Source organism: Selaginella moellendorffii, unplaced genomic scaffold, assembly GCF_000143415.4.
Source record: "Selaginella moellendorffii unplaced genomic scaffold, v1.0 SELMOscaffold_10, whole genome shotgun sequence".
NCBI classification, from domain to species: domain Eukaryota; kingdom Viridiplantae; phylum Streptophyta; class Lycopodiopsida; order Selaginellales; family Selaginellaceae; genus Selaginella; species Selaginella moellendorffii.
The window spans coordinates 757,455-778,764 of NW_003314271.1; the positions used below are offsets into that span (position 1 = coordinate 757,455).

Genomic DNA, 21,310 nt, shown 5'->3' on the forward strand with positions numbered 1-21,310 from the left:
CTGTCAATCAATCGAAAGGCATTGAAAAACTCGCGCGAGAACATGGTTGACGCAAAGCAAACAAGGAGAGAAAACTAAAGTTTCCGTAAACGAAAGCGCACAAGAGACTACAAACACATAGATGGAGATGCCGGGTATCGATCCCGGTGCCTCTCGCATGCGAAGCGAGCGCCCTACCATCTCAGCTACATCCCCTCACCGCAGGAGGTAAACCACAAAGCTAATATATTTACTGGCCAGCCAGAGGAACAAAATTTACAAATTTGATCTATCCGAGATCACTTACATCATGTTAAAAACTGGCGTCTTGATGAAGGATTCCGTGATCACCAAGGCCAGGAAACCAAGCATGGCAGTCCGCCCATTCCAGCGCTCCGCCATGGCATTAAACGGGCCCAAAGCTCTACTATCGGGGCTCTCTCCCTTAAACATGGGAACCAGCGACGCATACGCAAAGAGTTGTGCCACCATCAAAAAGTTAAACAAGCCAAAGTTGCCTGGCGTGTAGAGCTGCTCGAACACCGTTTGTCCCGTTATTCTCTCCACAGCAAATGCCCACACAATTCCAACCATGGCCTGTATCAATTGGAAAAAAATCTTAGAACAAGGGACTCTCCATGGATCCAGGAACTTACCAGTCTGCCATTGATCGTCTCTGGGCCAGCGCCATCAAATGCCATCAAGCTGGGGAACGATCGATCGCCAGTCTCTGGCCGCCTCTCGATCTCAGGCCTCGGCCACATTGCTCCGGACGATGGCACAGCTCCAAACACGGACTTCGTCTCCGACTCATTCTCTGCCTGGTTCTTGAGCACACCCTCGCGACTAATATTCTTCTTGGTCTGGTCCAGAACGCTGCTGATGCCATCGCCTCCTGCAGGACCTTTGTCCGAGGAAGCTCTCACTGGCAGCAAGAATCCCAAGGAGCGAGTGGATCGAGACTTGTGAGAGGGGGCTCCTCCCAAAGGAGTTTTAGAGAGGGAGGAAGGGAGTGCCGCAAGGCTGCTGCTTGTGGCTAGGGCCATGTTGCTCAGGACTAAAAGCTACAAATATTTGGACCTGGAAAACACTTCAAATGAATTGGATCGCTCAAATCAAATGTGTGGATCGCAGGATGGCTAGACTATTCTCGGTGCTGAAATTTATACGAATCGGGGACCACACGTGGCAAGATCCCCGCGATTGTAGTGTCACCGAAAGCATCTCTTATGTGTCGTAAGGTGGCGCGCCTTTACCGTGAACCCTAAAGACGATATTACTAGGTAATCCTTCAGCTGCAAGTCAAATGGGTGAAAGCCCCAAAGCGTGTGTTCCTGGCATCTCCTTAACATTTTACGCGTACTCGCAAGACCACATATAGTTTGAAAGAAGAACGAATAAAGGTGCTTCGGCAAATCGAACCCCAGCACCTGCCCAAACTCTGCGAGAGCACACATGCTGCATGGCACGTTTCTCTTGTAGCGTGGCATTTTCTAATCCATTCATGCATTTATACTGTTTACGGGCCTCGCCCCTCAAGAAGCATGAGACTGAAAGATTCAAATACTGTTCATATGGTCGCCTCTGCTGTGCGGCAGCTGATGTCCTCAGCTGTGTCCACCTCCGTCGCGGGCCTTGATGCGTTTGCGTGCATAGGGGTTAAGGGAATATTCGCACATATTCTTGATATCTGTATTTATTTATTTTGTTTATAACAAGAAAAAACCACGGTCATCTCTTGCCTGGATAAAGCGGCCACATGGTGAATATCGGGACAAAAAAGTGCTCACCCGAAACAAAATCTCGCCCAGAAAAATCGATCACTCGCGCCAGCGCCGCCAGCCTGCGGACGATGCGTTTTAGGTCAAATCAATCTAGACTTGGGGCTCCAATGGTTAACTCCCACGCGGAGGCGCGATGGGATCGATTGATCCATAAAAAATTGGATGGCAATTTTTATTTTATGTATGTTCTAACTAATCAAGAATATTTTTTAGTATTCTCTTAAACTCTTCCATTTGGATCGTCCACTGTGTGCGGGTGGGGAGTCATTGACTACATAATTAACCTTCTCAACGCATGCGGGGCGGCTTTGAGTCGTTGTCCTCCCATTTGATAACTCGCTAGAATCCTTGGATTTCGAGGAGTGAGGTTGTTATAGCCCACATAGCCGTTTATAGTGGCTGCGTAGCTGTCGTAGAGAACGCTGTCCACAGTTCTTGCCCGACACCATTGTTGGAGGGCTTGCCATGTCCAGTATCCAAGGGTCCTCAATTAGCTCGGTGAGCAGGAAGGAAGTCCAAGTCCAGCCCAAGGGAAGTAGTTCATGCCGCCACCACCATCAATTCGGGAGGGATGTTGAGCTCGTGCAGGCGTTGACAGGGTTTGCTGCGTAGCACTTGATCAAATGCATTTGGCAATGTCGACGTAACAAGCATACGCATGGATTCTGGCAGAGCTTGTCGAGAGTGATATACGAATAATGCAGGCGAAAACCAGCCGGGCCTGTGGCTCAGCATCCCTGGAATTCTGTCCATGTGACAAGTCGTTTCTCAAACCACCAGATTTTAGGGATCATAATTGTACGGTAATTGGTGGCAAGATGCATTCCCATCTCGTTAAGAGGATCGGATTCGGGTTCAGCATTTGCAAAAGTTCAACCGCGAATCTGTAGACATCGGCCACCTGTCGTCGAGGAAGTCTGTGAATGGCATCCTTCATCTCGGACCATCCTGCAATTCATACAGCTGGCAAATGTGCTGGATCCAAGCGTCCACGTCCTTGACAATCACCTGCGTGTCGCACTTGACAAACTTGTCAGATGTTGACGAGCTTGGTGTGGAATTGGGCTCAAGCCCTCGCGACATTCCGAAACGGAGCTGCCATGCTCTTGGCTGTGGGAAGGCCATATTGTGCATGCAAACTGCGACACTCCTCGTTCCACCACGGCTTGGTGGGGACGGCCACCTCCTGGAGAATTTGCACAAGGACGTCCGCTCGAGCGCCTATTTGGATATTGGCCGTGGCGACTAAGTAGTCCACGGTACTGTGTCCTGCGATGGTTGTTGCCACGTGGATGAAATGGCCGTGAAATCTCATGTGGGAATGTAGATGCTCCATACATCTTTGTTGTCTGGCATAATGGGAGGAGTTTTGTGCCCATTCTTGCATCGAACTTGACTAAACTGTGGCAAATCCAGCGCGTGGTGTTCGCCTTCCTGTTCATCATGAGCGGCTTGATATGAGCTCGTGCGGCTGTTGAAATCCCCCGCAAATATCACTGTCGCATTCGTGCTTCAAGCCGCAGTACAGGATGCTAAGGCGGATGATTTGCGACATATGTTTCTTGCAATGACAGAGGTTCTGTACTTGATTCTTTTATTCTTTTTCATCTCTCATCACTGCTTTTATTTGTTCTAGGTGCGTGTGATCGTTGTGAAGCTTGCCGACAAACTGCAAGCGGTCACCCGTTCTGCTAGGGCCGCAAAGAGAAAGGGGGTTCCCGTGACATAATCCGGTGATCAACACCCGCCGTGAGGAGGCTATGCAGATGTTCGTCTCGGTATTGCTTCGACACCCGAATGACGACGTGGTCCTTAGTGTAGACGAGACTTCCAGTTCCAGGCTCTAGGAATCCGGGTAAATCTGGGTGCTGGTGTTCCCAGGTTTCTACAAGGCAGATGAGATGGTACTATAGTCGAGGGGGAACCCATGGCAGTTCCAGACCAGTTGGGCCTCTTGCGCTCAGTGGGAAACGATTGGAGATTGGTTTACCTCTTGATGCCTGTTTGCGCTTCATCCTTATCTTTACGCAAGCAGTGTGACTAAGTCCGTGATGTTGCAAACTCCGGGAAGGGTTTGGAGGGTGGTGAATGTTGGCGAGGCGATTGTCGTAAAAGCTGGTTGTAGCTTGAGTCGCTTGGGTGGGCTTGGGGGAGTGGCCTGAGTACGCGAGGCCTGAGTCGCTGGAGTGGCCTCGAGCGGCGTCTCCTCTCCTTATGGGGTGAGGCCAGTCCCGAGCGGTGTCGGTGTCGATGAGGAGAGGAGATCTGGGCAGCTACGTGTACGTAGCCGCCCCAATTTGCGAAGAGCTGCCGAGTGTGCACCTCGGAGATTCAAGCCGTCTGTGAGAGTGCGTGCGCTTGCGGCTTGCTTTACGCTGAGCGTGCTGTGGCGGTGAGTGGGTTGGCGCTGTATCCCAAAACGCGGATTTGTCGGACTTCACTTTGTGAAAGTGGCGGCCATACTTGATGTCCAAGCGGAACCTCCACCGCCCATCGCTTCGATCACCTTTCCAAGTTTCCGGAGCGCGTCCTTTGCCGTTTCCAAATCCGCACGGTGCCCGTCCATCTCGAGCATCACCACCCGGAACGCAGAGGAGGCTCGGTCCCGTAAGCGTCTTTGCGCTTGAACGTGCCTTCAGCCCAGACCCGCTTCATTTGGTAAGGTGACCTGTGGGATGGATCTTGAAATCCACGGCTTGGTGTCGCTCCCATGGATATATGTTTGCCTATCCAGCCGAGAACGTCCTGTCGCTTAAAGCTGGATCGATGATTCATTGATCCGCAAACTCCTCCAAGTTGCCGGGAGAGCGGGCCTGGGTGTGCGTGCCGTGAATCTTCCTCTCCCGCTTTCATGAATCTCGAGGCGGAAGTGACGATGGAAAGAACACGAGCAGGGGTTACGAGGTTAAAAAGCTAAAGTAGAGTGTTCGCTTTGATGAGCTCTGGCAAGTTGTGCCTTCCAGTTCCAAAGCCACAGGTTTGTTATCTCGTTATCTCTCTGTTCGTTCTTTCTTTTCAAAGCAGCTAAGCAGGATGTACCAAGTAAGAAACCTATATATCTAGACGAACTGATGACATAATGTACGTAAATGGGCATATGCCCCAAAATTTACAAATTTGATCTATCCGAGATCACTTACATCATGTTAAAAACTGGCGTCTTGATGAAGGATTCCGTGATCACCAAAGCCAGGAAACCAAGCATGGCAGTCCGCCCATTCCAGCGCTCCGCCATGGCATTAAACGGGCCCAAAGCTCTACTATCGGGGCTCTCTCCCTTAAACATGGGAACCAGCGACGCATACGCAAAGAGTTGTGCCACCATCAAGAAGTTAAACAAGCCAAAGTTGCCTGGCGTGTAGAGCTGCTCGAACACCGTTTGTCCCGTTATTCTCTCTACAGCAAATGCCCACACAATTCCAACCATGGCCTGTATCAATGGAAAAAAATCTTAGAACAAGGGACTCTCCATGGATCCAGGAACTTACCAGTCTGCCATTGATCGTCTCTGGGCCAGCGCCATCAAATGCCATCAAGCTGGGGAATGATCGATCGCCAGTCTCTGGCCGCCTCTCGATCTCCGGCCTCGGCCACATTGCTCCGGACGATGGCACAGCTCCAAACACGGACTTCTTCTCCGACTCATTCTCTGCCTGGTTCTTGAGCACACCCTCGCGGCTAATATTCTTCTTGGTCTGGTCCAGAACGCTGCTGATGCCATCGCCTCCTGCAGGACCTTTGTCCGAGGAAGCTCTCACTGGCAGCAAGAATCCCAAGGAGCGAGTGGATCGGGACTTGTGAGCGGAGGCTCCTCCCAGAGGAGTTTTAGAGAGGGAGGAAGGGAGTGCCGCAAGGCTGCTGGCTAGCGCCATGTTGCTCAGGACTAAAAGCTACAAATATTTGGACCTGGAAAGCACTTCAAATGAATTGGATCGCTCAAATCGAATGTGTGAATTGCAGGATGGCTAGACTGTTCTCGGTGCTGGAATTTATACGAATCGGGGACCACACGTGGCAAGATCCCTGCCATTGTAGTGTCACCAAAGCATCTCTTATGTGTCGTAAGGTGGCGCGCCTTTACCGTGAACACTATTAAAGACGATGTTACTAGGCAATCTTTCAGCTGCAAGTCAAATGGGGCTTGCCACTTTGGCATCTCCTTATCAAGCCCTTCAGTACTCACCACATCAACTGAAGACCCTAAGTTTCCATTCTTGTATTCAAGACCACATATAGTTTGATAGTATTTCCGGCAAATCGAAACCCAGCACCTCTTGCCCAAAACTTTGCGAGAGCACACATGCTGCATGGCACGTTTCTCCTTCTGGTACTGTAAGCGTGGCATGTTCCAATCCACTAATTTTCTGATCCGTTGATAATGTGCGGCCACGGAGGAGAGAGAGAGAGAGGATCCAGATTTCTGGCGAAAGACATTGGTACGAGAGAATCTTTAATTATGTCAAGCAGACTGCAAAGCTTCGTTAAATTGGATGATTAATGCGAACTTGGTTGGAAATATTCAGTTTAACAGGGTACCTAGCAGCTAAAGTTTATAAGAAGCTATGCTCCGGCCCAACACCAGGATAGTCCAGCCTGATTGGCTTTTTTGGGATATTGGAATCAAACTAAGAAGTGTAACGACAATTTCAAACCTGGTACAGCAAGAACAAGCATTTCAAATTGTTCCACTTCCTCTTCAGGGAGCAAATTGAACACGAAAAAGATCAAACTCAAGCATTCCGTTTATATGGACAGCTGTTAAAAATCTAGTTCCGTGTTTGCTCAAGAATTAAGAATTACTTAGATTTCTATGTTTCCAATAATAAAGATTGGAGGCGGCTCCAAGTTTGTGAAGCTGGCATGGATTGACTCTACATGAAACCTGGCTCAAGCTTAATGGGATAATCTTTAACTTGACGAGGTGGTCTGCTAGATCGTGAAAAGCAGATTAAAAAAATCTAATCATATAGATAATATTTACATCATGTTAAAAACTGAGTGAAATTCGGCCAGCTCTCGAATGCAATCACGTTCAGCTCATGTTTACAAGGTAGACGCAATAAGATTAAAACTGTGTTATAACATAAATTTAATGAACAAAAATTTACAGACTCTCAGGCTGACACTTACGTCATGTTAAAAACTGGGGTCTTGGTGAAGAATTCCGTGATCACCAAAGCCAAGAAGCCAAGCATGGCAGTCCGCCCATTCCAGCGCTCTGCCATGGCTCTAAACGGGCCCAAGGATCGGCTATCGGGGCTCTCTCCCTTAAACATGGGAACCAGCGACGCGTAAGCAAAGAGCTGTGCGACCGCCAAGAAGTTAAACAAGCCAAAGTTGCCTGGCGTGTAGAGCTGCTCGGCCACCGTTTGTCCCGTCACTCTCTCCACAGCAAATGCCCATAAGATTCCAACCATAGCCTGTTATGATAACATCAATGGAAAGAACAAGGGACTCCATGAATTTTGGAGAAGGGATGAACTTACCAGTCTGCCATTGATTGTCTCTGGACCAGCGCCATCGAATGCCATCAAGCTCGCGAACGACCGATCACCCGTCTCTGGCCGCCTCTCAATCTCAGGCCTCGGCCATAATGCTCCGGACGATGGCACCGCTCCAAACACGGACCTCTTCTCCGACTCGTTCTCTGCCTGGTTCTTGAGCACATCCTCGCGGGTGATATTCTTCTTGGTTTCGTCTAGAACGCTGCTGATCCCATCGCCTCGCCCATTTTCCGAGGAAGCTCTCACTGGCAGCAAGAATCCCAAGGAGCGACTTGATCGAGCCTTGGCTCCTCCGAGAGGAGTTTTAGAGAGCGAGGAAGGGATTGCCGCAATGCTGCTGCTTGTGGCGACGGCCATTGCTCAAAACTGAAAGCTACAAAATTCGGAGGGAAATACAAACGCTTAAAGAATTGGATCGAATGTGAATCGCAAGATGACTAGACTGTTCTTGCTGCTCAAATTTATATGAAACGGGGACCACACGTGGCAAAAACCCTGCCATTCGTGTGTCACGGAAAGAATCTCATATGTGTCGTAAGGTGGCGCGAGATACTTATGAACACTATTAAAGAGTGAATCTTATGTTTCGAGCATGTCCATTTTTTGCTAGCAACCCAAATCAAGTATCCCAAAGAGAACGTGATGGTGGCGGAGGGGCTAAGGCGCAAAAATGTAGTAGTATCTGTGATCTCGACTCGGATCCCTCGCATTAGCTCCAGCTTCTCGCGCAAAAGACTTACAAGAAAGAAGAAACTCCAATGGGCTAGATAAATTAGATAGATAGATGTTTTTTCAAGTCACCGCAGTGCTAAAGAGAACAATAAACAAGAAGAAGAAAAGAAGCAAGAGTGGATTGGATCCTGACCTATTAGTGTCTTGAAATTCGAACTCACTCGAGGTTCAAATCTCATTCACTGCTCATAATAGTGTATGCCTGTGTTATTAATCACTACCCGGATGCCAGTGAACTGGCTAGCTCGTCAAACAAAACACACTTGACGGGATCGAAAGGATTAGGCGACTGGGAGCATCTTCTTGGTCACAAGCCGGAGTAGAATCAAATTCTTGAGAGGAATCGATGTTGTAATTTGCTACTCCGCCATCAATGCGCCCAGTACTTGATGATGGGTCAGATCAATCGAGAGCTCTGCCGAGTGAAAACGTTATTCAGCTTTGCAGCGGCTGTTGTGTACTAGCCCGCCAAGGAGATTTCAGCACGAGCACTACGAAAATACAAAAGCGGAACATCCACGACCCAGCGCTCGTGTGAGCCGCCGCCGCAGCAGCAATCTAAAGCTCCACTCCTGCCATACCTCAAGTCCATTGCTCGGCATCCATGCTCTTGCTCGCCTCCATCCTATATGTATAAGCACAGCATGCTGTGTGGATTGGAGCCAAACGTTTTGGACTTAGCATAGGTCTAGCAGGAGATATTGTGCTGTGAGTTGCACAATGGTATATGGGAAGCTGGAATGGCTCTTGGCAAAACATCGAAATTCGGGCGAATGCAATCACGTTCCATTTGGAGACCCGTTTTAAGCTCATGTTTACAAGGTAAACGCAATAAAATTAAAACTATGTTATAACAGAAATTTAATGAACAAAAATTTACAGACTCTCAGGTTGACACTTACATCATGTTAAAAACTGGGGTCTTGGTGAAGAATTCTGTGAGCACCAAAGCGAGGAAGCCAAGCATGGCAGTCCGCCCATTCCAGCGCTCCGCCATGGCTCTAAACGGGCCCAAGGATCGGCTATCGGGGCTCTCTCCCTTAAACATGGGAACCAGCGACGCGTAAGCAAAGAGCTGTGCGACCGCCAAGAAGTTAAACAAGCCAAAGTTGCCTGGCGTGTAGAGCTGCTCAGCCACTGTTTGTCCCGTCATTCTCTCCACAGCAAATGCCCACAAGATTCCAACCATGGCCTGTATCAATGGAAGAAAAACTTAGAACAAGGGACTCCACGGATCCAGGAACTTTGGAGGACGAGGAACTTACCAGTCTGCCATTGATTGTCTCTGGGCCAGCGCCATCGAATGACATCAAGCTCGCGAACGACCGATCGCCCGTCTCTGGCCGCCTCTCAATTTCAGGCCTAGGCCACAATGCTCCGGACGATGGCACCGCTCCGAACACGGACCTCTTCTCCGACTCATTCTCTGCCTGGTTCTTGAGCACATCCTCGCGGGTGATCTCCTTCTTGGTCTGGTCCAGAACGCTGCTGATCCCATCGCCTCGCCCATTGTCCGAGGAAGCTCTCACCGGCGGCAAGAATCCCAAGGAGCGACCGGATCGGGACTTGTAGGCGGAGGCTCCTCCGAGAGGAGTTTTAGAGAGCGAGGAAGGAATTACCGCAATGCTGCTGCTTGTGGCGAGGGCCATTGCTGAGGACTAGAAGCTACAAAAATTCGGTAGAAACGCTTTGAATTGGATCGCTGAAAGAGAATATGTGAATCGCAGGATGGCTAGACTGTTCCCGACCCTCGAATTTATACGAGGCGGAGACCACGCGTGGCAAAATCCCTGCCATTCCAGTGTCACCAAAAGAATCTCTTATGTGTCGTAAGGTGGCGCGGAATACTTACCTTTACCATGAACACTATTAAGACGTTTGAATCGATCTTTGAGCTCAAAACCAATTGGGGCTTGCCACTTCGGCAGCCGGCGGTAAATCCATCGAATGTTAGAACTAGTACCTGGATCAAGGTTGATCTCAGTTGATCGCAGGGGCTTCGCAAAAACCAGAAACTTCGATGATCTTGAGAGAACAAAACAAGAAGAAAAAGAGGAGGAGAGAAGAAAAGAGTGGACCTCCCACGCTCCTCTTGAAACTCGGCCTCAATCTTCTCGATAATTCTCGGCTACCACTTGATCTCTTGAGCCTGTCACGCAGATTAAGAGTGGTGCTAAAGCATAGCCAGCAAATGCTGGAAGAAAAGTAGTAAAATGGAAAGAGGGCGATGAACAGTAAAATAGAGAGCTTAAATTCCATGGGATGCCGATTTCAAGGCTTGCTCGATGGATGCTTGTGGCTTTGATTGTAACAGGCCCTTGATCCTCTGGAACCACGATCTCTTCAGCGATTCCTCTACCTCTGGCGATGACGGCCCCAAGAGGAGGTAAAAAACCCTGGGGTTTAGGGTTCTTGGGGAGAGAGCTATGGTGGTGTTGGATTCCCCGCTGCGGTGGCTCACAGAGGCAGTGAAGCGGCGATCGCTGCAGCTGGCCACTGGATATTTCCATCCCGAGGAGCGCCGATGGATCGACCAGGCGCCGAAGCCGAAGCAGTCGAAATCCGGGCGATCTTTGTGGAAATGGATGCGGCTTCGCGAGATTCAGGTAGGATTTCACCTCTCCTTGCCTCCATTCTCGCGTCTCGGTAGAAATATCGAGATTGTCTCCTTTTCCCTCTCGCATTCCTCGATGGAATCCTTCCATCTTTGCGATTTTGATCTTCTTGCTTGCATTCTCCCATCTTGGAACCTTTCTGGTCATTGTATGCTAGAATTATCGAGATTTTCTCTCTTGTCGCGAAGTTTTTCTCTCGCATTTGTGGCTCCCATCCATCTTTTCTAAAACTTTTCTTCTTTTTTTTGTTGGCAAAGGATACAGGTGTGGATGAGAGACGGCGATCTGGAGAGCATTCGACGCAACGATCGAAGGATCGCATACATTAAGCGAGTGATGGAGTATCTGGTCAGTCACGAGCAGAAAGGAAGCGTTAACCTCCGAAAACTCCATGCAGTTGAAGGGCTGGACGACAATACCAAGCACGGGCTGAGAAGAAACGCGTGGAACTATCCGGGCTTCTTCATTGTCACGGTAAACAACAGGCAAAAGGAAGACTTGGTAGCTCTCACCGACAAGGCCAAGCAGCTCATGGAGGACGAGAGAAGAGCTCGATGGGATCGCGACGAGAGCTCTTGCGTCAAGATCCTCAAGAAGATACTGATGATGAGCCGGGACAGGAGGATCCGGCGATCGAAGCTCCACTGCCTGCAAGAGTACTACGCGTTTCCATACGACTACAACACTGGTTTTCTCGAGAGGCACCCGGACCACATCCGTCTCGTGGAAACTCCCAAGGATTCCTACGTCGAGCTGGTTTCGTGGGACCAAGAACTGGCAGTGACGGAACGAGAGAAAGCTGTGGCTCAGGGAAGGACTCCCAAAGAGCTTGGACAATGGGCCTTCGTCATCTCATATCCGGAAGGCTACACTCCAAACAGGGTCCGGCTCGAGCAGCTCGACAATTTCCAGAGGTTACCATTTCCATCGCCTTACGAGTTCTCCCAGCGGGCTTTCGACACTCCAGTGGGGCAGAAGGAGGCCCTCGGGATCTTCCACGAGCTCCTGAGCTTTACCGTGGAGAAGAGAGCGCTCGTCTCGGATTTCACCACCTTGGCTGGCAGTCTCAACATACCACGTTACTTCTCGGACTCGCTCCTGAGCTGCCACCCGGGGATCTTCTACGTGAGCAAGTGGAAGAACCAGCACTACGTTTTCCTGCGAGAGGCATACCGAGGAAAGAATCTGGTGGCTGAAGAAGTCGATCCCTTGGTAACCATCAGAAGGCGCTACTTGGAGCTGATGAAGCCCAAGCCGGAGAAGCTACACTTGAGCTCGAGAGACGAGGACTACCTTTACGTACCAATCTCGAAGCGTGGGATCACGTCCAACCAAGGTAAGTGGTTTATCATAGTCGCAAAGGGAAGTAACGCATCGCCTCCTCTGACAGAATCCATGGGTTTAATCAGGAGCTTGTAACAAGTGCTGCGATCAAACAGGTTGACGAGACACTCTTAAGATCAAACGCGGTCCCAGGATGAAGCCGCGAGAGCAAACAAAATGACAAGACAACTTTCTGTTTCAAGATGAAGCGAATGTCTTAGGAATGTCTCATGGCTTCTTCAGCTCCAAACCGTCCAGCCACAGACTTCCAAACATCGTCCGGTAGATCATTGGCTTTTGACTTTCCAGCACCCACCCCCACAGGTTCTAGGAGGACAAAGCAAATCGAGCCAACCGGCAAGCCTACCATATAATTGTTCCAACATAGGAAGTATGTGTGCGTTTATTATTTTATCACCACCCGGATAACCGATGAACTGGCTATCACGCAAGGGCTTTGGGCAAGAGGTGCCGGTGTCGATTAGCCAGACGCCCAAACAAAACACGTGGCTCTAGTCTTTTTGCTAAATTATATTTACTGTAAACGTGGCATTTTCTCAGTCCCGTAAAAGTAAAAAAAGTATGAAGCATGAGTAAACATTCTGGCAGCAACAAAGATGGAAAACCCATTCTCTTAGCGTCTCTTTTTAGGTTTTCCTTTGCAATTGACGCGAGCGCCGGGTCGCGGAGGTATGAGACGGTGTGGGTTGGTGCGAAGACGTTTTGGACTTGGATGCGATCGAGGAGGGGAATGCCAGTTGCTGGATATCTTGTGCTGTGAGTTGCATGGAGGTACATTGGAAGCTGGAATGCCCTCTTGATCTCCAGGCAGCTGTTGGCAAGAGAAAACAGGCTGATTCGGGTTTCCTACAGGGCAAGCTTAAGACATTGGAACTTATGGCGCCTTGTTAGAGCAGCACAAGTTAATTAGATGCAGACTTTCGCCATCTCTCGTGTGCATGGAGATTCCGAGTGACGAGGTAATGAAGAAGAATGGTATGCACGTTTCCAGTCATCACAGCGGTCACATGTGACGTGGGTGATCTCGGTGACAAGAGTTGCTTTGATCCTCAGGGAGTTTTCAGTGGGCAGGAGTTAAGTCGATGTGTTCTAGTTCTTGGATATGACGTGCGTCCTGGATCCTTGTCGATCCTACGCGCACAACAAAACTTTTCTGAGATACACGCGACTCGGGGATGGTTATGGCAACACATTATGGAGTTGACCAAACTTCCCCCGAACCTAAATTTTGTTTGGCTCGCGAGTCAAATACGAGTTAGAGTGGGAGCCGCAATTGAGTGGATTTAGAGTGACATTTGTGACTTCACTCCAAATTCACTTGCATAAACGCTCTACGACTTGCCTTAAAGAAGAAACTCCGAGAGAAAACAGGACCTATGATCCAAATCCTTGGACACATAAAAAGCGTAGACATGTATTATCATCACTGAGGTGCAGGGTCGAACACGAGGTTCTGTTTACCATATAAACGTGGCACCATTCGATCCGCCAAAAGAAAAAGACAAAATTTTCTTGACGAAGACGATCCACGATGACTGAGGGCTTTTCATCTTGAAGCACGATGCATCGGTCCAATCTACTTTGGCACTGCTTTACTTGATACTTTGGCGAAGCTCTAATTGATCCGTCGAGGCAGTGAGTTAGAGCGCTGGATCATCTGGCGCGCGGTCTTTGGCCGTGGCCAATTGCACATTTTCTATTTCATGGAGGGATTGCATCGTAAATGGTGGTTGGCGGTCATCCAACGGCCAGGGAGACGTTCTCCAGAGTTAGTAGAAAGGCGCGGTGGATGCGCATGAGCCTCTTGTTTTAGTCTCAGCGAAGCGTGTGGTTTTGGTGCAAAGCAACGCAGATATTTGCCCTGCGCTTCAAGGGTTTGAGCGAGGAAAGAAGGCGCGGCCGCGCAGCGCCTACATTCTTTTCTCTCGATCGCGATCGATCTTGTCCAGGTTCGAAATTTTGCGGTGACTGGCGGAATGATCTTCTGGAAGAAATGGAGGCGGCGCTGGAATTCCTGCTCGGTTGAGGTGCGTTGCCATTTGAAAATTTCTTTCGCTGCTGGATTTCTGGAACAATAGGTATCGCCAATAGCGGTATGAGTTTCGTGAGGAGAGGCTCTCATTTGGTTTATGGAGGTAATGTCAAAGATATCTTTGCGCGATCAGAGCCTTTTTCTCGCGGCAGGTGTCCAATGGAGCAATCGGGCAGAGAGGAGGCGGTGGAGGAACGCTGCTTTGCATTCCCAGCGACACGCTCGCAGATGATAAACGGCTGAAGAAACGTTCGCGCAGGCTGCTCGTCTCGGATAGCACTGGCGAGTCCCACAACAATGCGAAGCGATCGGCAGCAATGTACTCCACAGCTTTCAACTTCAAGCTCTCGGGGACCACGAAAACTTATCCCGGGACCAGCACTACCAACAGCTCTTTGGACCGGTCAGTGGATTCATCGGGAATGCCGGAGCCGGAGCCGTGTGATCAGTCCAAGCACGAAACGTGGGAGTTTGAGACGCTGGTCCCGTTTAGCTGCGAAACGCCATCGCTGCTGTCGTCGGACGTGATCTCCACGATCGACTACGATGAAACCGGACAGCTGATAGCTACTGGTGGGCTGGCAAGGAAGATCAGGATTTGCTCGTACCAGGAGCTAGTGAACGGGATGGGAAGGGAGTGTTTCCAGGGACGCAACGTGAAAAACCTCTTCACCACCATTTGCATGCCGGCAAAGCTAAGCAGTCTCAAGTGGAGGCCGGGGAGCTCCGAGGTGATCGCTTGCGGTGACTACGATGGCTCGGTCACGGAGTGGGACGTAGAGCACGGGGTCACGGTGAGTGAAAGATACGAGCACACGGGACGAACAGTGTGGAGCATCGACTACTGCAGAGACTTCCGGGGCCTGCTAGCGTCGGCGTCGAGCGACAGCACCGTGAGGTTTTGGAGCAGGAATGTGGAGCGGAGCGTTGGGATCATCAAGTCCCTTAAGCGGAACTCGATGTGCTGCGTGGAGTTCGGCCGCTCCTCCGGTCCCTGCTGCTACGTTGCCGTGGCCTGCGCCGACGCGAGTGTGTATCTGTATGATATGCGGAGCCTGGGGAGCCCAGTCGCGAACCTGCGGGGCCACGAGAGGTCCGTGAGCTACGTGAGATGGCTGGGCGAGAACAGCTTGGTGTCCTCGTCTCCAGACGGCACGATTCGACTGTGGGATATCGCCTCGACACTAACTGGTACCGGCGAGAGTTGGCACGCTCGGAACGACGAGCTGCCGATCGCGAGAACCTTTGGCTGTCACTCCAACACCAGGAACTTTGTTGGACTGTCTGTTGCGAGCTCCGGCGGCGGCTCCGGCGGGCTCATCGCGTCCGGGTCCGAGAACAACGAAGTCTTTGTGTACAGCTCTTCCGTCTCGGAGAGACCCGTCTTCCGGCACAAGTTCAACGATGCGGTCGTGCTGGATGATAAGGCCTTCGTGGGGTCGGTTTGCTGGACCAAGCAAGAAGATCACTTGTCCTTGATCTCGGCAAACTCCGAGGGCATTGTGCAGGTTATACGGGCCACAACAACAAAAACAGCGCGACATACATGACACACGGACGCTGCTGAGGTTGGGCTTTTCTTTTCACAATTTCTTACACTGAATAACAGGACGAGAGAGTTCCCTTTTTCCCATTGGAAGAAAGATGGTGGACACAACTAGACACACAGGTATCACATTTTACACATGGAATAACAGGAGTGGCTATTTCATACGTAGCACAGACACACAAGACAGCCAGCCTCAAGGGAGAAGAAAAATCGACTTGGAACCGAACCTCGCGAGTTAAATAAGTAAAAGAGCACAGCACTCAAAACAAAGACTGTTCTTGGTCAGTTGTCACTCAGGCCCGATCCATGTCTTCGATCGAAGCCTCCGCTAGAGTCCGCTGCTGCTGCTCCCGCTGGGGAGACGATCCGTTCGCAAGCTGAAGGGAGCATCCGAGCTCAGGAGGAGGAGGCTGCTGCTGCTCTACGAAACAACTCTTTCCGGCCTCGATGAATCCAGCAGTGGGAGTTTGGACACCAAACAAGGGAGGCACCACAGGAGCAAATCCGAGCTGCTGGTGATCTCTGACTGGAGTGTGGTGCCTGGAGCTGGAGACGTCGAGCGGGTTCTCGGCCAGCGCCGGTGGCATTACCACCGCTTGCGAAGAACTCGGAGTGGTCGAGGAGGCCGGGACCGGGCTGGAAAGCCGAGCAGTGGCAGTAGCACCTCCAGCACCTCCGCGGCTTCCACCGGCAAATCTCACATTGGGAGCGATGTCGTTGGCGGTGGTGATGGGAACGCAAAGTCCCGGCCCAAACACGACGCCGCGGAGGATGGTGTCCGTCTCGCCCACCCGGACGGTGAGAATGTAGCCGGCGTCGAAGGAGCCGTCGAGGACGCCATGGACCGACTGGCCGACGAGCGACGCGTCCACTCGTGGGGGGCTCAGTGGGTCGATCTTCCTCTTCCGGATCTTCCTGGCGGGGGTTGGACCGACGCCACCATTGGTGCCCAGCTGCGGGCTGGTGGCGGCAGCGGCGGCGATGGTGTCGCACTTCCGGGGCCGGCCTCTTCGTTTCTTCACTGGGGAGGCGGCGCCGCCCTCTTCCGGCGGCCGGGGGGTGCCGGTCTTCGGCGGATCAACGCCGGCGGGAGCATCCACCATCGGCCTCAACTCGCGAGAAATAATCTGAGCAAAGAGGGAAGAAAAAAGAAACCAGTTTCTGAGAGTCCACCGATTAAAAAACAAATCAAGGAACAGTGTGATTCTTTTGTTTGGAGCTCTAACTTGGAGTCAGCGAGGCATTCAGAGAGCTAAACTGATGGTTCCCAAAACACCCAAGAAAAAAGAAATCCCAAGATCGATTAAGAAAATGAACAAGCACTTTGGCTTCCGGTCAAACGAAACACAGGCAAACATTCCACGGCGCATGCGAAAGCGAGCCTCTTTTGACAAGGGAGACAAAGTCAATAGCAATGTAGCAACTGGAAAGATTCGATCTTGGCCAGCGGAAGCGCTCGCTAGGGTTTTGGGAGACAACAAAGAACCAAAACCAAGACTAGAGAAGCAAGGAAACGCGAAGCAAGAAAATGCCCAAGAAGAGGAGAGAGAACAAGAACCTGTTGATCGCGATCAAGCGCGCTTCCTCCGCTCGCCCGCCACTCTCCCAAGCTTCTTTCTCCCCATGGCGGTAGCACGGACACCAATGCGCGCGCCGGTAACCTTAGCTTACCGCTTAATTAATGTCACAGAATGTACACCCACACTAGCAGAATATGCTCCTCGTAGACAGAAAATCCTTAGCTGACAGAATATACGACATTAACATATGCCATCGGATCTTTTTAAATTTAAATTTTGGGGTTTAGGATTTTAGGGTTCTTCCTCTTTACATTTTGGAGAGGTAGTGGTAGACTCCCCGGCCGGATTTGCGCCCCAGCCAGCCAGCGTCCACGTACTGGGCGAGCAGCGGGCAGGGGCGGTACTTGGCGTCGCCCAGGCCGGCGTGGAGGACGCCCATGATCGACAAGCAAGTGTCGAGGCCGATGAAATCCGCGAGCGCCAGCGGCCCCATGGGCTGGTTCGTCCCGAGCTTCATGGCCGTGTCGATCTCCTCCGCGCTGCTCACGCCCTCGAGCAGCGCGTAGAACGCCTCGTTGATCATGGGCATGAGGATCCGGTTGACGACGAAGCCCGGGAAGTCGCGGGAGCTCACCACCGTCTTGCCGAATCTGTCCGGGGTGATCAGCTTAGCTTCTCTAAGATGGGTGCTGCTTTCTTACCTCTCCGCGAGCTCCTTGGTCTGCTCAAAAACTTCGTCCGCGGTTGCCAGGCCCCGGACAATCTCCACGAGCTTCATCAATGGCGGCGGGTTCATGAAATGCATGCCAATCACCTGTTGGAAAGAACAGAACTCTAGAGCTTGACACTTCTTAGAACCAAGGAGGAGATCACTTACTTGCTGAGGACGCTGCGTAGAGGCAGCCAGCCTTGTGATCGAGATGGAGCTCGTGTTTGACGCCAGGATCGCCGACGGCTTGAGCAGCCTATCAAGCTCCGAGAAAATCCCCTTCTTCACATTCTCTCGCTCGGAGACAGCCTCGATCACCACATCCGCCGAGCTCATGTCAGCCAGAGAAGTGGTCGTCGACACGCGCGCCAGCGTCGCATTCGCTTCATCCTGCCAGCGATCAATCAATCTCCCCTTCCTGGATGAGCCACAATTCATTTACCTCCGAGATGACGCCCTTCTTAACGAATTTCGCTAGCGACGAAGAAATGCTCTGCAAGCCCCTCGTCAGAGCCGCGCCATCGGAGTCCGCCATCACCACAGCCATCTGCGCGGCGGCCGCGAGCTGCGCGATTCCAGTCCCCATTTGCCCTGCGCCTACCACGCCCACGACCCTGACGATCGCCATAGCGCACAGGGCTCATGATCCGAAGAACCCTAAATACAGAGCATTTAGTTTGAAGGAATCGAACCCTCGTCGTCTTTTATCCTTTTAATCATGCCTAAAAGGTCGTTTTTTAACGGAATTATCATTTCGAAAGAATATCTTCCGTGCTAGGGCTAGCTATGGCGAGCACGATGCGGCCAGCGCCTCCCGTGTGCTTGTGCGGCGATGGCGCGGCTTCGTGTAGCAGCTGGACATGGGTGGGAAGAAGCCGAATTTCATTCTCCGCGGTAAGGAGGCCTCGCATTTTCGATTTGGCGATCCGGAGCGGCAGAAGGAAGAATCGTGTTCTCAAGTGCGTGGCGGCAAAGGCAGAGACGGAGCTGGACGGTGGAAGCTCGAGTGGAACCACTGTGGAGGAGGCGCCACCGGGTAAGCTCCAAATTCCAACGAAAATTCTAGCAATCTCTTTTGTCCATTCGCTAAACAGCTCCAAGCACAAGGCCTGATGAAAAAATCTCGAGCACGATCTCTCAAGACTCGTCATCTCCAATTTCGTCTTGGCTCTATCCCGACAAGGAGGACCTCCCCGACGACAAAGAGATGACAATCTTTGAACACTTGGAAGAGCTTCGGGAGCGTTTGCTCTTGTCGGTCGGAGCCGTGGGAGTGGCAATGCTTGGCTGCTTTGCCTTCGCTAAAGATCTCATCATGTACTTGGAATCACCAGCGCACGTACAAGGCGTTCGTTTCCTCCAGCTCTCACCCGGCGAGTATTTCTTCACAACTCTAAAGGTATGCTCGCGGTTCTAGAGTTGCAATAATGAGATCTATCTGCTTTCTCGTTTCACAGGTCTCTGGTTACTGCGGACTTCTCATCGCCAGCCCAGTCATTCTGTACGAGATCATCGCGTTTGTAGTCCCGGGGCTAACTCTGAGCGAGAGAAAGTTCCTGGGGCCTATTGTTCTCGGATCGTCGATTCTCTTCTACGCAGGATTGGCGTTCTCCTACTCGGTGTTGACTCCGGCAGCGCTAAACTTCTTCGTTTCCTACGCCGAAGGAGTGGTAGAATCGATCTGGTCGATCGACCAGTACTTTGAGTTCATCCTCGTGCTCATGTTTAGCACAGGTCTCGCCTTCCAGGTTCGTGATGAGGTTTCTTACGTCTTTGGTGCCAAGGTTCCGTGGTTTCCAGGTTCCAGTGATACAACTTTTACTGGGACAAACTAAACTTGTCACTGGCGATCAAATGCTATCGGTTTGGAGATATGTTGTCGTCGGTGCTGTTGCTGCTGCTGCAGTTCTCACGCCCTCTACAGATCCGCTAACGCAGATCCTTTTGGCCGGTCCCTTGATTGGACTGTACCTGGGTGGGGCATCTCTCGTCAAGTTACTCCAAGCTGGAGAGACTTCCTGAGACACAGACAAATTCTAATTATATTCTATGAAAACATGTTTATAATTTTAAACATTTATAAGAGGAAATTATTTTCTTTAATGGAAACTTAATATAAAGATTACCTTAAGTAGCACATAAATAATGGTTTCTTGTATTAGAAGCCAACAAAACATTATTAGGAAATTTTGACATATAAATGACAAGATTACAATCATCTTGAATGGACAAAAATGTTGATGATATACATAATGGTTGATTATAACAATAATTATTTTTATATTCCATTTTACTTTCATGCCATTAAATAAAACGACATTTCCATTCTTTTGTATAACTAAATAACAATTAAAAAAATTCTTTTACCTGTTTTCCATATTTTATTATTTTTTGAATATAGAATAAGATTACATTCAAACTCTAAAATTAATATATTTTTCTTATTGGAGAAATTAAAAAATCATCAGAAGAAAAATGCAATCCATGATATAATGTACTAGTTTTTAAATAACATTCATTTGAGCTTTCCAAATTATAAGATTTATAAAATAAAGATAATAATTCAGTATGTTAATTTAATTCATGTTTTATTACATATTTAGTACTTTCACTTCCATAAAAGTTTGCAAGTACTTCATTCATTTGAGCTACACTTTTTTCTAAAATACTATTAAGACTTTGGAGAATAAGATAACTTGAAATTGTTGAACGTTTATTATGATATGACTTATGTTTAATTATTATATCAACAAGCCCTTTTGAGACAGATACTTGCATTTCATCAGAATAATTTAATTTATAATCTTCATTGTAATTGATTTTTCCAATTAAATTATATATAGCTACTATATCTTGTTGTGAGGGGTACGGCTATGATACCATATACTAATATTAGCATAGTGGGATTTTGGTACCCATCGAATTGATTTTAATCTGAACTATTCACTCTTGTATATAAATTAGGGTTTTTGGGCTAATTGAAATGCACATTTTCTATATTCCCTTTCTATATTCTAAGCACCCACATTGGTGGAGATGAGGGGCACCTTTGATTGTCCCTAAAGAGTGTTTAGATTTAGAATTTTGGTTTAGATTTAGCTTTTTCTATTTCCTTTCTTTTATTCGTTCCTTTCAAGATTTTGGTTTAGATTTAACTTTTTGCATTGTCTAGATTTACCATTTCCTTTTAACTTTTTGTTATTTCTCTTCTTTTGCTCTTTCTTTTTCATTCGTCTTCATGGTAGATTAGCAATCTCCTCCTTTGACTCTAGAGCAGCAGTTGGTACAATTGCTTGATGCTATGTGCTTGCAATTGAACAACCAAACTCAATTGATGGTAGCGTTCACGGCACGTGGTATAACTCCTTTTGCTCTTGGTGCCAATCCTCGCGTTCAGCCGGAATTCTTTCACGGGAATTTTGGGGATGATGTGTACCATTGGTTCGATCACTTCATAGTGATTGCCATATATCATTCTTGGGATGATGCTCAACGTTTGTGTGAGTTTCCCATGTGTCTCTAAGGGATGGCATTGCAGTGGT

General features: G+C 49.6%; 9 protein-coding genes and 1 non-coding gene across 10 annotated transcripts; 3 read left to right on the top strand and 7 right to left on the bottom strand.

Moving 5' to 3' along the window:
- Positions 1–122: 122 nt before the first annotated feature.
- Positions 123–195, bottom strand: TRNAA-CGC. Its single transcript has one exon. It is a non-coding gene; the product is annotated as a tRNA-Ala (tRNA).
- A 4-nt stretch (positions 196–199) lies between these two features.
- LOC112345836 (early light-induced protein, chloroplastic-like) lies at positions 200–1,109 on the bottom strand. Its single transcript, XM_024673362.1, has 2 exons — positions 636–1,109; positions 200–576 (listed from the first exon to the last, which is right to left on the bottom strand). The coding sequence occupies exons 1-2, from the start codon at positions 1,023–1,025 to the stop codon at positions 283–285; spliced, it is 684 nt and encodes a 227-aa protein (XP_024529130.1). The 5' UTR covers positions 1,026–1,109; the 3' UTR covers positions 200–282.
- Positions 1,110–4,736: 3,627 nt separating this feature from the next.
- Positions 4,737–5,704, bottom strand: LOC112345834 (early light-induced protein, chloroplastic-like). The gene is made up of 2 exons (XM_024673357.1): positions 5,252–5,704; positions 4,737–5,193 (listed from the first exon to the last, which is right to left on the bottom strand). Exons 1-2 carry the CDS (start codon positions 5,633–5,635, stop codon positions 4,900–4,902), a joined length of 678 nt encoding a protein of 225 aa, XP_024529125.1. The 5' UTR covers positions 5,636–5,704; the 3' UTR covers positions 4,737–4,899.
- Positions 5,705–6,823: 1,119 nt separating this feature from the next.
- Positions 6,824–7,691, bottom strand: LOC112345867 (early light-induced protein, chloroplastic-like). Its single transcript, XM_024673482.1, has 2 exons — positions 7,250–7,691; positions 6,824–7,183 (listed from the first exon to the last, which is right to left on the bottom strand). The coding sequence occupies exons 1-2, from the start codon at positions 7,622–7,624 to the stop codon at positions 6,890–6,892; spliced, it is 669 nt and encodes a 222-aa protein (XP_024529250.1). The 5' UTR covers positions 7,625–7,691; the 3' UTR covers positions 6,824–6,889.
- A 1,135-nt stretch (positions 7,692–8,826) lies between these two features.
- On the bottom strand, positions 8,827–10,376 carry LOC9650094 (early light-induced protein, chloroplastic). Its single transcript, XM_024673481.1, has 3 exons — positions 9,852–10,376; positions 9,265–9,789; positions 8,827–9,191 (listed from the first exon to the last, which is right to left on the bottom strand). The coding sequence occupies exons 2-3, from the start codon at positions 9,646–9,648 to the stop codon at positions 8,898–8,900; spliced, it is 678 nt and encodes a 225-aa protein (XP_024529249.1). The 5' UTR covers positions 9,649–9,789; positions 9,852–10,376; the 3' UTR covers positions 8,827–8,897.
- A 35-nt stretch (positions 10,377–10,411) lies between these two features.
- LOC9650095 (protein WHAT'S THIS FACTOR 1 homolog) lies at positions 10,412–12,482 on the top strand. The gene is made up of 3 exons (XM_024673480.1): positions 10,412–10,605; positions 10,879–11,950; positions 12,005–12,482. Exons 1-3 carry the CDS (start codon positions 10,426–10,428, stop codon positions 12,031–12,033), a joined length of 1,281 nt encoding a protein of 426 aa, XP_024529248.1. The 5' UTR covers positions 10,412–10,425; the 3' UTR covers positions 12,034–12,482.
- Positions 12,483–13,604: 1,122 nt separating this feature from the next.
- Positions 13,605–15,809, top strand: LOC9631265 (WD repeat-containing protein RUP2). The gene is made up of 3 exons (XM_024673256.1): positions 13,605–13,985; positions 14,037–14,093; positions 14,143–15,809. The coding sequence occupies exons 2-3, from the start codon at positions 14,088–14,090 to the stop codon at positions 15,538–15,540; spliced, it is 1,404 nt and encodes a 467-aa protein (XP_024529024.1). The 5' UTR covers positions 13,605–13,985; positions 14,037–14,087; the 3' UTR covers positions 15,541–15,809.
- On the bottom strand, positions 15,752–17,217 carry LOC112345801. Its single transcript, XM_024673257.1, has 2 exons — positions 17,098–17,217; positions 15,752–16,666 (listed from the first exon to the last, which is right to left on the bottom strand). Exon 2 carries the CDS (start codon positions 16,640–16,642, stop codon positions 15,833–15,835), a length of 810 nt encoding a protein of 269 aa, XP_024529025.1. The 5' UTR covers positions 16,643–16,666; positions 17,098–17,217; the 3' UTR covers positions 15,752–15,832.
- A 77-nt stretch (positions 17,218–17,294) lies between these two features.
- Positions 17,295–18,446, bottom strand: LOC9631266 (3-hydroxybutyryl-CoA dehydrogenase). Its single transcript, XM_002968392.2, has 4 exons — positions 18,211–18,446; positions 17,937–18,158; positions 17,761–17,873; positions 17,295–17,709 (listed from the first exon to the last, which is right to left on the bottom strand). The coding sequence occupies exons 1-4, from the start codon at positions 18,394–18,396 to the stop codon at positions 17,367–17,369; spliced, it is 864 nt and encodes a 287-aa protein (XP_002968438.2). The 5' UTR covers positions 18,397–18,446; the 3' UTR covers positions 17,295–17,366.
- Positions 18,447–18,540: 94 nt separating this feature from the next.
- LOC9650096 (sec-independent protein translocase protein TATC, chloroplastic) lies at positions 18,541–19,871 on the top strand. Its single transcript, XM_002968076.2, has 4 exons — positions 18,541–18,804; positions 18,863–19,167; positions 19,226–19,516; positions 19,569–19,871. The coding sequence occupies exons 1-4, from the start codon at positions 18,555–18,557 to the stop codon at positions 19,788–19,790; spliced, it is 1,068 nt and encodes a 355-aa protein (XP_002968122.2). The 5' UTR covers positions 18,541–18,554; the 3' UTR covers positions 19,791–19,871.
- Positions 19,872–21,310: the final 1,439 nt, after the last annotated feature.